General features: G+C 44.7%; 1 protein-coding gene across 8 annotated transcripts in view; it reads right to left on the reverse strand.

The window, feature by feature from the left end:
- The window catches only part of KCNJ5 (potassium inwardly rectifying channel subfamily J member 5), a 356956-nt gene that overhangs the window by 13776 nt on the left and 326221 nt on the right, over positions 1 to 16959 (reverse strand). For 4 of the 8 annotated variants that reach the window (XM_063943661.1, XM_063943657.1, XM_063943663.1 and 1 more), the window contains one exon: positions 2982 to 3931. In XM_063943661.1, the coding sequence (XP_063799731.1) occupies positions 2982 to 3931 (950 nt within the window). Of the gene's footprint in view, positions 1 to 2981; positions 3935 to 16959 lie in introns of all 8 variants that reach the window. The other 4 variants (XM_063943658.1, XM_063943656.1, XM_063943662.1 and 1 more) reach the window with 1 other exon arrangement.

Here is a 16959-nt window from a genome sequence, read left to right on the forward strand (position 1 = left end):
CTGGAACAAGTGAAGATTTATGGAAGGGGGACATGTCTACTAGAGCAAGGTGTTAGCATGGCAGAAGTCAATCAAGAATGTAAAGGCTGATATTTGATCTAAAGTGCATTGGGGTGTATACATAGACAGCAGGGTAGGAGTGGTATCGGACGGTAGTTTGCAGGGTTCCTACCCATTTGATATAGCCTGATATGAGATATGAGTATGATATTATAGGTATTACGGAAACATGGTGGGACGACTCTCACGACTAGGTTGCAAACTTGGAGGGGTATTCTCTTTTCAGGAGGGACAGGGTAAACATAAGAAGAGGAGGTGTATGTCTTTATGTTAAACCGTCTCTTAAACCATACTTAAAGGAGGTTATTTATGAAGGAACAGGTGATAACGTGGAGTCATTATGGGTTGAAATCTCAAGTGGGGGTGTAGATGCAAAAAAAAATAGTTATAGGCATGTGCTACAAACAGCCAGATATTAGCATACATGAGGAAGAACAACTATTACAGCAAATCGAAAGGGCTGCGGGATTGGGGGACATCCTAGTGATTGGGGGTTTTAACTATCCTGACATTAATTGGAGTAACGATTCATGTGTTAAAGCTAGGGGCAACAGGTTCTTAAAAATGTTAAAAGATCACTACTTGTCTCAATTAGTCGAGGACCCAACTAGAGGTACAACTATTCTAGATCTAGTAATTACTAATAATGTGGACATCATATTGGATACTATAGTTGGGGAGACCTTGGGTAACAGTGATCACTATATGATCACTTTCGATATCAGTTTCAGGAAACATAGCTATAAGGGTTCAACAAAAACATTTAAACTTTAGGAAGGCTAACTTCAGTATGCTGAGATGTGCATTAAACGACATTGAGTGGGAAGTTTTCACTGTTAGGGCAATAAGGATTTGGAATTCCTTGCCAGGGAAGGTGGTAATGGTGGACACTGTAAATGCATTGAAAAGGATATCCAAGGTTACAACACTTAAAATACTGAAGTTGTTAATCCGGGTGTAACGTGATTTGTAGTTGTTAACTAGTCATAAAACATTCTTCAGCAGGTACATTAATATCAACTCAACTTAATACAATAAACAGGTTGAAGGCGATGGGCTTTTCAACCTCGAATACTATGCAATTATTATTATTCCTCACAGTAAAGGCATAGGGTCCCAGAGAGCCTTGATGTTGTGGGTCCTCTCTTTAGGGAGCACCTTGGTATGGAATAAGGAACCAAGGGCATATGGTAGATAGTGGTGGCCAAGGTTCGTCCAAGGGCAAGGTACTGAGAAGATAATGGTATTGGTATTGGTGATCTAATAAGTATAAAGTCGGCGTGGTATGTTTTATTCTCATTAGACATTGGGGTCTTCCATACTGAAGAGGTACTGGCAGTTAGCCAAGAAAATGGGTTATTTTTAAGAATATATATAATATATGGGGAAATTCAAATGTTTGAAAAGTCAGTTGGGAGTCTGTTTCTTCCTGTCTATTAGATAGGAAAAAACAGACACCAAACTGACTTTTCAAACATTTGAATTCCCCCCAGTGAGTGAGTGAGTGAGTGAGAGAGAGAGAGAGAGAGAGAGAGAGAGAGAGAGAGAGAGAAAGAAAGTGTGAGAATGAGTGAGTCCATCAACCGACATCACAACCGTTAACTGAATGCACAGTCCTGGTGCCTTCCAGAGGTACTCACAGCACGGAGCCCGTCCGTAAATCACAGTTATGGCGGCACTCGGTAATAAGTCCGCAAATGGCAGATAACTGCAGTGTTTTGAGGTTTAATTACATTGTCGTCAGGCACAAACACGGTATACAAACCAAAAACGCTCACCTTGTGGCTACAGGGCCTAAGTGGAGCATTAGTTTTGTGTATATATAGCCCTCTCTCTCTCTCTTCTATATATATATATATATATATATATTTTTTTATTTTTATTTTATTTTTTTTTAAATAAGATCCACAGTATGCTGGCACTCTAATTCAATAGTGGCTCAACATGCTCTGATGCCCATCAATAGTTTAATGCAAGAATCCAAGAAATTATGGAACTCAGAGACAGCAAAAGTACAAAATTCTAAATCATAAATTACGGACTACGACTAGTACAAACCAGTTCTATGAAGTAGGTGAAAACCTCCCATATCACCTGTAAGCACTAAAACATATCCGCTGACTTGTTCTTACCATACTGGTACCTTGAAATAAAAACTAAATGTGATATACTTTCCAGAGTTATTTCATGAATAATGAATCTCACTCTATTACAGCCACAATCCTTTAACCACCCAGAAGTACAGGTGTCTCGGTAACTAGACAGATGTCATGGCCTGGCAAGTCTCAAACCTTAATAAAAAAATATATAAAAACCCCAAAAATGACGCTAGCAGGTAGAGTTGCTCCAAGGTTCCCACCCAGTCTGAAATGAAATAAAGTGTCACTGGATCACATAGTCACAGTAACCTTTAAATCACACGAATTTGAAATGGAGCTTGGAAATTTCAGGCTTGCTTTCCTCGTTTGAGACTGGCTATTCAACTTCTAGTTGTTCAAAGGCTTTATTAAAAAGTTAATAAAAATGTATTCATTTAAATTCAACCCTGTCTGGCTTGCACGTCTGTTTTGCGCACTCGAATTTAGCTCTATTTTTAATCTACATAAATGCAGAGAAATTCTGGCGAATTTTCAAACCGTTAGCTACTATAGTGTATGCGCTGTAAGAAGCAAGTCTGGGATAATAATTACACTTTGTTATTTGCATCTAAAACATTAAGTATTTAATAAAAGAAGAGCTGATTTTTTTTTTTTAAATTAACAAAAATATCCGCCCACAAGTTTTTAGCCAAAACAACAGCATGTACCTGCCATCAATTTCTCATCAGCCCCATAATAAAATGTTTATACCCTTCTTTATATGTAGTATATTAATCACAATAAATATCTAGTTAAGTATTTTATCTTTAAATGCACACCTACCTGTTGCTTCCACCATGCCTTCTAAAATGACTACAATTTCAAAGTTCTCAGTTTCCAGCTGTGCACGGGACATATCCCAGAACGGGCTCTTCTCATTGATTTCATGTGAAATAATGAGTGGGGAGACTAGGAAAAGCCGGTCGTCCCCGGTGTCAAAACCAACATTGATGTCCGTCTGATTGAGGGGGATAAATTCTCCTTCTGTGGTCTGCTTGGACTTCATGAGCTTGGCTCTAATGGAGGCCTCAACAATATGTGAACTGCGGAGATCTCCCACACGAAACATTAGACACAATTTCCCATCTCTCAGGGAAATCACTGTGTTATTGGAGAACATCAGGGTCTCCGCTCGCTTTTTAGGCTGGCTGATCTTTACAAACATGCAGCCCACCATTAGCGCATTGACAATTGAGCCCAGGATCGCCTGAATCAGAAGTAGGACAATTCCCTCAGGACACTTCTCGGTTATTACCCGGTATCCATAGCCAATGGTGGTTTCCGTTTCAATGGAAAAGAGAAATGCAGAGACAAAGCCATTGAGATTCTGCACACAAGGCACCCAGCTTTTGTCCTCCAGATGTTCCAAATCCCCTCGGATATAAGCGATAAACCACCAGATAAGCCCAAAAAAGAGCCATGTGACCGTATACACAAGGGTAAAGATGAACAGGCTGAAATGCCACTTTAGGTCCACCAGGGTGGTGAATAGGTCACTAAAGTAGCGGTAAGTCTCTTTCACATTCCCATGATGTACATTGCACTTTCCATCTTTCTCCATATACCTCTGCCGTGGCTTCCGGTGTTCAGTTATGATATGGGAGCGGTCGTCAGTCATTGCTGAGCTTTCCCGAGCCTGTTTGGGTAATTTCTTAGGCTCTCTAGGCGTAATGTTAACTTGTAGGTCTTGGTCCATGGAGACCCTTAAGTCTCTTGCCATGATGGGTGTGTAACTGCTGAGTAAAAAGAAAAACAAAGATATTAAACATTAAGGTTCCGAATCTCAAGTAAGTAGAAAATAGTTTTATTCCTACGCTCAAACATAGAAGAGGAGCAAAGGAAGAATGGGGAGTAAAATAAAAAGCGGAATTTGTGATCTTACACCTTCATTCCAAATCTATACCTTAGAATGTAAGCTCTCACGAGTAGGGCCCTCTTCCCTCATGTGCTTATACTTTTCTTACTTTAATAATCCTCAACTGCCCAGATCCCACAGTTTTTTGACCACCTGGAACTTATCTCTATGTTTACTGGTGTAGTTATGCTTAGTTGCCCTGTACTTGTCCTATGTTGTATTCAACTGTAAGTCACTGTTTTCCTATTTTTTTATGTGCATTTGTACTCTGTAATTGGGCGCTGCGGAACCCTTGTGGCGCCATATAAATAAAGGATAATAATAATAATAATAATAATAATAAATATACCCTTTCGGAAATATCTGTGTTTACCTAACCAGAATTAAATATTAAATCAAAGAATCACAATAGATGTGAAACAGTTTATTGAGGAACAATCATCCTTTAAAGCAGAGGTTCTTAAAGCAGTCCTCAAGGCACCACAATGGTCCGGGTTTTAGGTATATCCATGGCTCAAGACAGACAGTCAAATCAAACTGATTGAGGTGCTAATTAAGTCACCTGTGGACAAACATAGATAAACTTAAAACCTGGACCGTTGGCGTGCCTTGAGTACTGCATTTGAGAACCTCTGCTTTAAATAATTTCTACAAAGCTGTGGTAACTGGAATCAGACAGTCCAATGGGGTGGATGGGGGGTTGTTACACTTTGGATTGCTATACTCCTCTTCCTCCCTGCAGAGAACATAAAGGTCTAACAGCAAGTATTTTTTACAAATCTATTTCTACGTTTGTACAGTTGCTGATAAAGTGTATACAATTAAAATGGTGCCTCTTTGTATGAACTTAACATACTGAGATGAAATCCACACATGGTAAACATGAAGCTCCGGATGCAAAGTTAAAGCCCCAATACATACAATTGCCGCTTCCCCGACTGGAAAAGCCAATCCAAACTGCCAATTGGTGCCAATCGATGTTTGGTGATCCGTCATGGATTGGGAAATTGCGGCATTTGCCGAAGATGTATGGGGCCTATAGACTTCCTATATTTAATGCCTATCCATGCAAATTTAGTAATTAATGCATTCATTCAGTATGCCCTGATGAGTGTACTGCCATGTTATCTTGAGGCTTTGTGCACCATTCACTAGAGAACTATTAGACTGTATAAAGCAAAGAGGAGATAAGACCATGTGCCGTACAGCACATACAGTAGGTGCGTGGACAATCATAATATTGGGCCTCTTCCAGTGCTAATTAGCAGAGCAATATGGTCCTTTTGTATCCAAAACATTTTGTTATTTTAATGAATCAGTAATGACGTAACACCAGGAATATTATCACAGGAATATCAGCATTGGTGGATTGCTGCAGAAATGGAGAAAGTAGCCTCTCAATCACTGTGCAATGGATTCATCTACCTCCACCTTCCTTCCATTATATTCCGGCTAAGGAAAAGAGGACCCAGCGAAGAGCTAATGTAAATGGGAGAATGTTCTCCTGCCCCCTGGTTTATATCCATAAATCTGTCTTCTTCTATGCTTGTTATACAGTAATTATAATCTGCTTTTATTAAATTTCACACCAGTTCGGCCAGTATAGTATGGGCAGTACGGATGGTGTAATGGTTAGCATTACTGCCTCACAGCACTGAGGTCATGGGTTTGATTCCCACCATGCCCCTAACTGTGTGGAGTTTCCTCCAGGTACTGCGGTTTCCTCCACAATCCAAAAATATACTGGTAGGTTAATTGGGTCCCAACAAAATTAACCCTAGCGTGAATGTGTGTGCATGGGGAAGGGAAAGAAAGAAAGGGAGAGAGAGAGAGAGAGAGAGAGAGAGAGAGAGAGAGAGAGAGAGAGAGAGAGAGAAAGGGAGAGAGAGAAAGGAAGAGAGAGAGATAGAAAGGGAGAGAGAGAGGGAGAGAGAGAGAGAGAGAGAGAGAGAGAAAGAAAGAAAGAAAGGGAGAGAGAGAGAGAAAGGGAGAAAGAGAGACAGAAAGAAAGGGAGAGAGAAAGAGAGACAGAAAGAAAGGGAGAGATAAAGAAAGAAAGAAAGAAAGAAAGAAAGGGAGAGAGAGAGAAAGATAGAAAGAAAGGGAGAAAGAAAGAAAGAAAGAAAGAAAGAAAGAAAGAAAGAAAGAAAGAAAGAAAGCTTTACCATGAACATTCCCATAACTCTACTAGAGAAACCACAAAAAGTTACTAAAAAAAGAAAAAACAAAATCAGCTAGTTTCATGATTATGGGGAAAGCAAATAGCTATACATTGTGTAAGGCATGAAGGACATACAGGGCATTAAAAATGAGGATATCTCAGGTGTCTCTTACTGTCAGAACCAATAGATTCAGCACAACATGTAACTGACAGCAACAGATGACATATTAGCCATCTGTGATCTCGGCACAGCATTCCATTTGAACACTGTAAAGGCAAGAAAGTGGCCAAGGTAATAGCTCCTGGCCAGGCCCTAGAATAAGAGGCTGTTACTGACAACCAGTCTTGGCATAGGCTAATTGGCTAAACATATAAGATTAATTTATTCTGTAATAGAATGGTGGGACAATTTTGTACAATATAGAAGAACAATAAAATAATGATGACCTAATACAGGATGCAGGACTGAATGGTTTTGCTATAAAATAATTAACTATTTACTTTTCCGTGTGTACTACATTCCAGTGACAAATTCACAATTCATCTTACTCAAGATAGTAATAGTCCATTCATAATGGAAACTCAGTAGTTGGAGCCAGGTCTATAGGTGTAGTGCTGTAACCGGCCTTGGTTGTGCCCTGATGTGCCCGAATGGTCTCCCCACTGCACAGGACGGGGCATGCTTCTCTCCAATAGACCACAAACTAGTGGTATGTGCTAAGAGGCAGAATCATCTGAAGTGACTGTGATAAGAGTACGCATTGTACAGGGGGGCACAAGTCCAGCTTTTTAGATCTGTTACGCTTTGTTCTGACACCAAACATAAAGAGTGAGATAGGGCCAGCATACTGCAAGTGTACCGGACTTCTGCTGGAAAACTGTACATCCTTGCTCAGCTTATTATGTGCAATGAACGTAATCATTAAGAAACTCCTTTGCACGTGGACACAGGCATTACACTCTGCTGTCTTCAGTTCACGGAACGCCTGTCTCAGAGTGTCATTCACTGGATGTCCCTATGCAGACCAATCGTATGCTTCCCCAGTCCTTACAGTCCATCTGCACCAGTCATCACTCTCCCAATGCATAGCACGGGTGTGGTTCGTTTTATCGACAGTATCTAGGTCGACAATGTTTAGGTCGACCACTATAGGCACTATAGGTCGACAGTCACTAGGTCGACATGGATGGAAGGTCGACAGGGTTTCTAGGTAGACATGTGCTAGGTCGACAGGTCTAAAGGTCGACATGAGGTGTGTTTTTTTGTGTCGTTTTCTTCGTAGAGTGACCGGGATCCCAAATTAGTGCACCGCGTCCCCTCGCATGGCTCGCTTCGCTCGCCATGCTTCGGGCATGGTGCCTTCGCTTCGCTCGGCACACTTTACCGTTCCAATCGTAGTCCACGTGGATCGTTAAGTATGAAAAAATTCAAAAAAAGAAAAAAAATGTGAAAAACTCATGTCGACCTTTAGACCTGTCGACCTTTAGACCTGTCGACCTAGCACATGTCGACCTAGAAACCCTGTCGACCTAGTGACTGTCGACCTATAGTGGTCGACCTAAACGTTGTCGACCTAGACACTGTCGATCTTCAGACCGAATCCCGCATAGCACATGCTCCTCTACACCAGACCTATAATCCACACACACTGATAGTGCGCCGTAAGACTCTTCACTTCTCTATCCTACCATACAGATGAATGAAATGTACATTGCTCCAGAATGAGATGTTAAATATTTATATGATCAGACTAATTTAAATCACAAGTATATGGAATAAATTAAGAAAAATGAGACTAATTATGAGGAAACCAAAGCCTCTGTGTCAGGGGAAGTCAGATAATATTTATTTCCATTTTTACACATTGTATGAACATGTTACACACCTTCATAAAAGTACATAGAAACAAACTATTGTCATCTAATATTCGCTTTACAGGAAACAAATGTGTAGTGTAATGTAATAAGTGCCAGGTTTGTATTAAAGATCTAAGAAAATCAATCGCATGCACAGAAACTGGTCTTTGCTGATCTCATTTCATTTTAATTATCCTGTCTGTTTTCTTTCCATCTATCACCTTGTTATCACTGCCCTATATAATGGTGTTAGGGTGCTTACATGAGTGCCCAATACAGACCTGTTCACACAGTTACATTTAATTGCAAGATATCCTCTTTTCCCAAGTATCTTGCCAGTGCAAACCCCCAAAACACTGGCGCAGGCAGTACAGAACTGAACACACTGCAGCACAAAGGACCCAAGTAACAAAGTAGCTAGCTACACGTACAAGAAACACATCACTGAGACCTTACCCAGACTGAGATGAGCTTCCGCACTTGTATTCGGGAAGAGCTGGAAATTCTTCCCCCGTCCCGCCAGCTCGCTACATGGATATCATCACACACAGCAAGACAACAATCAGTGAATGAAATAATGTGCAGGATGGAGATGTGTGACAGTCAGGCTCTTCCTCTGTGTGACACCACGGTCTGCACATCCCCATCGTTTGCCTCTAGCAGTCAGATTAACCCTTTCACTCCCCAACCCGTAGCCAGGAACACTGTGTGGGTAAAGGGGTGGAGTTTGGAAGATAGGAGCAATAGATGGGAATTCCCATGTGATCTGGACATTTAATTGTTCTAAATGAAAGAGACAGAAAGAGGGGGGGTAGATACAAAGAGGTGCCGATGCAGGGTTGAATGAAAGTTGGATGTAATTGCTGTGGCATTGTGAGCATGGAACTAAATGCAGATATATTCGTCCGTACAGGAGTCTCTGAGACCAGAGCAACCCTACTGGTAAACCTGGCTTCATAGGGGTCATCATCATTAGTGCACAACTCTACATTTCTGCAATACTGCCTGGCTAAACTTACACTACATGAGAACATCCCATTACAGTCCAGTTATGACTAGTCAGTCTCAAGTGGAGATGCGCCTGCGATGTACGAACTCTGCATTGCCCCTACTCGCATACGCCTGGCTCTGGATTGCGCACAGTGGGGCAGATGTATTAACCTGGAGAAGGCATAAGGAAGTGATAAACCAGTGATATGTGCAAGGTGATAAGGGCACCAGCCAATCATATCCTAACTGTCAATTTACATATTGGAGCTGATTGGCTGGTGCCTTTATCACCTTGCACTTATCACTGGTTTATCACTTCCTTATGCCTTCTCCAGGTTAATTTATCTGCCCCAGTGAGAACAAATCCATACACTGTGCAGGTAACGCAGTGAGGTAACCGAGACACAGTTCTCATATAGGTGCAATTCAAAAAGGACGGTTCAGCACAACCGTGGGAGATATATGGAGTTAGACAAAATGTAAATATGCCTGTTTCATCTAGCATATGGCTGGTGCATGTGCATGCTAAGTACAATGGCTAGGCTGAAACCAAGCGTCTGACAGATTTAGGGGAATATACACATTTTTTTTACATGCACATTGGGGGTAATTCCAAGTTGATCGCAGCAGGAAATTTTTTAGCAGTTGGGCAAAACCATGTGCACTGCAGGGGAGGCATATATAACATTTGCAGAGAGAGTTAGATTTGGGTGGGTTATTTTGTTTCTGTGCAGGGTAAATACTGGCTGATTTATTTTTACACTGCAATTTAGATTGCAAATTGAATTCACCCCACCCAAATCTAACTCTCTCTGCACATGTTATATCTGCCCTCCCCCCCCCCCCCCCCTGCAGTGCACATGGTTTTGCCCAACTGCTAAAAAATTTCCTACTGCGATCAACTTGGAATTACCCCCATTATCTGTGAGCACATGTGATTTCCATCCCGCCTCAGAATCAGGTAAAAAGCAAAAGCAGAGGGAGAGCCTAACAGAGAACAAGCACAACAGAAAAAAAATAATAAGATTTTAAACCTACCGGTAAATATTTTTCTCCTAGTCCGTAGAGGATGCTGGGGACTCCGTAAGGACCATGGGGTATAGACGGGCTCCGCAGGAGACATGGGCACTCTAAAGAACTTTTAGTATGGGTGTGCACTGGCTCCTCCCTCTATGCCCCTCCTCCAGACCTCAGTTAGAGAACTGTGCCCAGAGGAGATGGACAATATGAGGAAAGATTTTTGTTAATCTAAGGGCAAGATTCATACCAGCCCACACCAATCATACCATATAACCTGGAATATACGCAACCAGTTAACAGTATGAACAAAAAACAGTATCAGTCAAAGACCGATTCCAACTGTAACATAACCCTTATGAAAGCAACAACTATATACAAGTCTTGCAGATGTAGTCCGCACTGGGACGGGCGCCCAGCATCCTCTACGGACTAGGAGAAAAAGATTTACCGGTAGGTTTAAAATCTTATTTTCTCTTACGTCCTAGAGGATGCTGGGGACTCCGTAAAGACCATGGGGTTTATACCAAAGCTCCCAACCAGGCGGGAGAGTGCGGATGACTCTGCAGCACCGACTGAGCAAACGCAAGGTCCTCATCAGCCAGGGTATGAAACTTGTAGAATTTTGCAAAAGTGTTTGAACTCAACCAAGTAGCTGCTCGGCAAAGCTGTAATGAAGAGACGCCTCGGGCAGCCGCCCAAGAAGAACCCACCTTCCTAGTGGAATGGGCCTTTACTGAATTTGGTAACGGCAATCCAGCCGTAGAATGAGCCTGCTGAATCGTGTTACAGATCCAGCGAGCAATAGTCTGCTTAGAAGCTGGAGCGCCAACCTTGTTGGCTGCATACAGGACAAACAGAGCCTCTGTTTGGAGTCCTCCCAGTCCCCCGTAGCCACAGGCACCACAATAGGTTGGTTCATATGAAATGAAGAAACCACCTTAGGCAAAAATTGAGGACGCCTCCTCAATTCTGCTCTATCCACATGGAAAATCAAATAGGGGCTCTTGTGGGACAAGGCCGCCAATTCGGACACCCGCCTTGCAGATGCCAAGGCCAATAACATGACCACCTTCCATGTGAGAAATTTTAATTCAACTGTTTGAAGAGGTTCAAACCAGTGAGATTTCAGGAAACTTAACACATCGTTAAGGTCCCACGGTGCCATTGGGGGCACAAAGGGGGGCTGGATGTGCAGCACTCCCTTCACAAACGTCTGGACTTCTGGGAGAGAAGCCAATTCCCTCTGAAAGAATATAGATAGGGCCGAAATCTGTACCTTAATGGAGCCTAACTTCAGGCCCATATCCACTCCTGTCTGTAGAAAGTGGAGAAACCGGCCCAGATGGAAATCTTCCGTAGGAGCATTCTTGACTTCACACCAAGATACATACTTCCTCCAGATACGGTGATAATGCTTTGCTGTCACCTCCTTCCTAGCCTTTATCAGAGTAGGGATGACTTCCTCCAGAATACCTTTCCCAGCTAGGGTTCGGTGTTCAACCGCCATGCCATCAAACGTAACTGCGGTAAGTCTTGGAACACACATGGCCCCTGCTGTAACAGGTCCTCCCTTAGAGGAAGAGGCCACGGATCTTCTGTGAGCATTTCCTGAAGATCTGAGTACCAGGCCCTTCGAGGCCAATCTGAGACAATGAGTATTGTCTGTACTCTTCTTTGTCTTATGATTCTCAATATTTTTGAGTTGAGAGGAAGAGGAGGAAATACATAGACCGACTGAAACACCCATGGTGTCACTAGGGCGTCTACTGCTACTGCCTGAGGGTCCCGTGTCCTGGCACAACACCTCCGAAGCTTTTTGTTGAGGCGTGACGCCATCATGTCTATTTGAGGAATTCCCCAAAGACTTGTTATCTCTGCAAAAATTTCTTGATGAAGTCCCCACTCTCCCGGATGGAGATCGTGTCTGCTGAGGAAGTCTGCTTCCCAGTTGTCCGCTCCCGGAATGAAGACAGCTGACAGAGCGCTTACGTGATTTTCCGCCCAGCGAAGAATCCTGGTGGCTTCCGCCATCGCCACTCTGCTCCTTGTCCCGCCTTGGCGGTTTACATGAGCCACGGCTGTGACGTTGTCTGATTGAATCAGAACCGGTAGGTCGCGAAGAAGATTCCCCGCTTGTCGTAGGCCATTGTACATGGCCCTCAATTCCAGTTTGTTGATGGGTAGACAAGCCTCCTGGCTTGACCATAGTCCCTGAAAATTTCTTCCTCGTGTGACTGCTCCCCATCCTCGGAGGCTCGCGTCCGTGGTCACCAGAACCCAGTCTTGAATGCCGCACCTGCGACCCTCTAGAAGGTGAGCACTCTGCAGTCACCACAGGAGAAACACCCAGGCCCTGGGGGACAGGGTTATTTTCTGATGTATTTGTAGATGGGACCCGGACCACTTGTCCAGAAGGTCCCACTGAAAAGTCCTCGCATGAAACCTGCCGAAGGGGATGGCCTCGTAGGCTGCCACCATTTTTCCCAGAACTCGAGTGCATTGATGAACAGACACTCTTTTTGGTTTTAGCAAGTCTCTGACCATGTTCTGGAGATCCTGGGCTTTTTCCAATGGGAGAAAAACCCTCTTTTGTTCCGTGTCCAGAATCATGCCTAGGAATGATAGCCGAGTCGTTGGAACCAATTGTGACTTTGGCAGATTGAGAATCCAACCGTGCTGTTGCAGCACTTTCAGGGAGAGCAACACGCTCTTCAGCAATTGGTCTCTCGATCTCGCCTTTATCAGGAGATCGTCCAAGTATGGGATAATTGTGACTCCCTGCCTGCGCAGGAGCACCATCATCTCCGCCAATACCTTGGTGAAAATCCTCGGGGCCGTGGAAAGCCCAAACGGCAACGTCTGAAACTGGTAATGACAGTCCTGTACCGCGAATCTCAGGTACTCCTGATGAGGGAGGTATATGGGGACATGAAGGTATGCATCCTTTATGTCTAGTGACACCATCAAATCCCCCCCTTCCAGGCTGGATATTACTGCTCAGAGCGATTCCATCTTGAATTTGAACTTTTTCAAGTACAAGTTTAGGGATTTTAGATTTAAAATGGGTCTGACCGAACCATCCGGCTTTAGGACCACAAACAGGGTTAAATAATACCCTTTTCCCTGGTGGACCAGGGGAACCTTGACCACCACTTGCTGTTGACACAGCTTTTGAATGGCAGCTAACACTACTTCCCTCTCCAAGGGCGAAGCTGGCAAGGCCGACTTGAAAAATCGGCGAGGGGGCACCTCTTCGAATTCCAGCTTGTAGCTTTAAGTCGAAGGCGTGCCCCCACTGGTGCGGACTCCCTTAGGGGAGCCCCAGCGTCATGCAGTGGATTTTGTAGAAGCCGGGGAGGACTTCTGCTCCTGGGAACTAGCCGAAGCAGGTGTTCTCTTTCCTCTACCCTTAGCTCTGGCAAGGAAGGAGGAGCCCCGACCTCTTCTGGACTTATGCGACCGAAAGGACTGCATCTGATACTGTGGAGTTTTCTTTTGCTGTTGGGGAACAAAAGGTAAAAAGGTAGATTTACCCGCGGTAGCTCTGGCAACCAGGTCCGCGAGCCCCTCCCCAAACAACACTTCACCCTTGTAAGGTAAAACCTCCATATGCTTCTTTGAGTCTGCATCACCCGTCCATTGGCGGGTCCATAGAGCTCGTCTCGCAGAAATAGCCATGGCATTGGCTCTGGAACCCAGCAACCCAACGTCTCGTTGCGCGTCCCTCATATATAAGACTGCGTCTTTAATGTGGGCTAAGGTTAATAAAATGGTATCCCTGTCTAGGGTATCAAGGTCAGCTGACAAGGTATCTGTCCATGCTGCAACTGCGCTACATACCCATGCCGATGCTATTGCCGGTTTGAGCAAAGCACCTGTATGCGCATAAATAGACTTTAAAGTAGTCTCCTGTCTGCGTTCAGCAGGATCCTTGAAGGCTGCCGTGTCCGGAGACGGTAGCGCCACCTTCTTGGACAGGCGTGTTAAAGCCTTGTCCACCTTGGGAGAGGATTCCCAACGTACCCTGTCCTGTGCAGGGAAAGGATACGCCATAAGAACCCTTTTGGGAATCTGCAGTTTTTTATCTGGAGTTTCCCAAGCTTTTTCAAATAACTCGTTAAGCTCAGGAGATGGGGGAAAGGTTACCTCAGGTTTCTTTTCCTTATACATGCACACCCTCGTGTCAGGGACAGAGGGGTCATCTGTGATATGCAAAACATTTTTTATTGCAATAATCATACACTGAATACTTTTAGCCACCCTTGGGTGCAATTTTGCATCATCGTAGTCGACACTGGAATCAGAATCCGTGTCGGTATCAGTGTCTACTATGTGGGATAGGGTACGTTTTTGAGACCCAGAAGGGCCCTGTGACCCAGTCCAATCCGTGGATTGACTCCCTGCTTTCTCCCTGGACTCTGCTTTGTCCAGTCTCTTATGTAATGAGGCCACACTTGCATTTAACATATGCCACATGTCCATCCAATCATGAGTCGGCGTTGCCGACGGAGACACCACTCATCTGCTCTACCTCCTCCTTGGACGAGCCATCCGCTTCAGACATGCCGACACGCACGTACCGACACCCCCACACACACACAGGGCTATATCTAAAATGGGACAATTCCCCAACAAGGCCCTTTGGAGAGACAGAGAGAGAGTATGCCAGCACACACCCAGCGCCAACTGACACTGGAATAAAACCCAGATAGCGCTTTTTATATATATAATCAATGTGTATACACTCACTGCGCCTTAAAAATGCCCCCACCCCCCCTTCCTCTTTTCAGCCCTCTGTTACCGAGTTCAGCAGGGGAGAGTCCGGGGAGCCAGCTTCTCTGCAGCGTTCTGTGGAGAAAATGGCGCTGCTAGTGCTGAGGGATCAAGCTCCGCCCCCTCCAGTGGCGGGCTTCGGTCCCGCTTGAATATACAAAAAATGGCGGGGGATCTCTGTATTTACTGCCTCCGCAGCCTAATGTACCCTTATATGCCAGTCCAGAGGTTTATTGCTGCCCAGGGCGCCCGCCCTGCACCCATCAGTGCCTGTTCCGTGTGTGAGAGCAATGGCGCGCAGCGTTACCGCTGCGCGCTTACCTCAGTGAAGATCTGAAGTCTTCTGCCGCCTTGAAGTCTTCTTTTCTTCTTATACTCACCCGGCTTCTATCTTCCGGCTCTGCGAGGAGGACGGCGGCGCGGCTCTGGGACGAACGGAGGTGTGAGACCTGCGTTCCGACTCCCTCTGGAGCTAATGGTGTCCAGCAGCCTAAGAAGCAGAGCCTATCATTTAAGTAGGTCTGCTTCTCTCTCCTAAGTCCCACGATGCAGGGAGCCTGTTGCCAGCAGTGCTCCCTGAAAATAAAAAACCTAACAAAATTCTTTTTCAGAGAAACTCAGGAGAGCTCCCCTGTAATGCAGCCTATCTCCTCTGGGCACAAAATCTAACTGAGGTCTGGAGGAGGGGCATAGAGGGAGGAGCCAGTGCACACCCATACTAAAAGTTCTTTATAGTGCCCATGTCTCCTGCGGAGCCCGTCTATACCCCATGGTCCTTACAGAGTCCCCAGCAACCTCTAGGACGTAAGAGAAAATACGATTTTAAACCTACCGGTAAATCTTTTTCTCCTAGTCCGTAGAGGATGCTGGGGACTCCGTAAGGACCATGGGGATAGACGGGCTCCGCAGGAGACATGGGCACTAAAAAGAACTTTAGATATGGGTGTGTACTGGCTCTTCCCTCTATGCCCCTCCTCCAGACCTCAGTTAGAAAACTGTGCCCAGAGGAGATGGACAGTACGAGGAAAGGATTTTGTTAATCCAAGGGCAAGATTCATACCAGCCCACACCATCCACACCGTATAACATGGAATATACGAACCAGTTAATAGTATGAAACAAAACAGCATCAGCCCGAGACTGATCCAAACTATAACATAACCCTTATGTAAGCAATAACTATATACAAGTCTTGCAGAGTTTCCGCACTGGGACGGGCGCCCAGCATCCTCTATGGACTAGGAGAAAAAGGATTTACCGGTAGGTTTAAAATCTTATTTTCTCTTACGTCCTAGAGGATGCTGGGGACTCCGTAAGGACCATGGGGATTATACCAAAGCTCCAAAACGGGCGGGAGAGTGCAGACGACTCTGCAGCACCGATTGAGCAAACATGAGGTCCTCATCAGCCAGGGTATCAAACTTGTAAAACTTTGCAAAGGTGTTTGAATCCGACCAAGTCGCCGCTCCGCAAAGCTGTAATGCCGAGACACCTCGGGCAGCCGCCCAAGAAGAGCCCACCTTCCTAGTGGAATGGGCCTTTACCGAATTTGGCAACGGCAATCCAGCCGTAGAATGAGCCTGCTGAATCGTGTTACAGATCCAGCGAGCAATAGTCTGCTTAGAAGCAGGAGCACCAACCTTGTTGGCTGCATACAGGACAAACAGTGCCTCTGTTTTCCTAACCCGAGCCGTTCTGGCTACATAAATTTTCAATGCCATGACCACATCAAGGGACTTGGAATCCTCCAAGTCCCGTGTAGCCACAGGCAACACAATAGGTAGGGTTCATATGAAAAGAGGAAACCACCTTAGGCAAAAATTGAGGACGAGTCCGCAACTCAGCTCTATCCACATGGAAGATCAGATAGCGGCTTTGTCTCACAAAAGCCCCTAACTCAGATACTCTCCTAGCAGATGCCAAGGCCAACAACATGACCACCTTCCAAGTGAGATATTTTAATTCCACCGTTTGAAGCGGCTCAAACCAGTGAGACTTAAGGAACTTTACACACCACGTTAAGGTCCCATGGTGCCACTGGAGGCACAAAAGGAGGCTGGATATGCAGCACTCCCTTCACAAAAGTCTGGACTTCTGGGAGAGAA

The sequence above is a fragment of the Pseudophryne corroboree genome, chromosome 10 (genome assembly GCF_028390025.1).
Source record: "Pseudophryne corroboree isolate aPseCor3 chromosome 10, aPseCor3.hap2, whole genome shotgun sequence".
Taxonomy (NCBI): Eukaryota; Metazoa; Chordata; class Amphibia; order Anura; family Myobatrachidae; genus Pseudophryne; species Pseudophryne corroboree.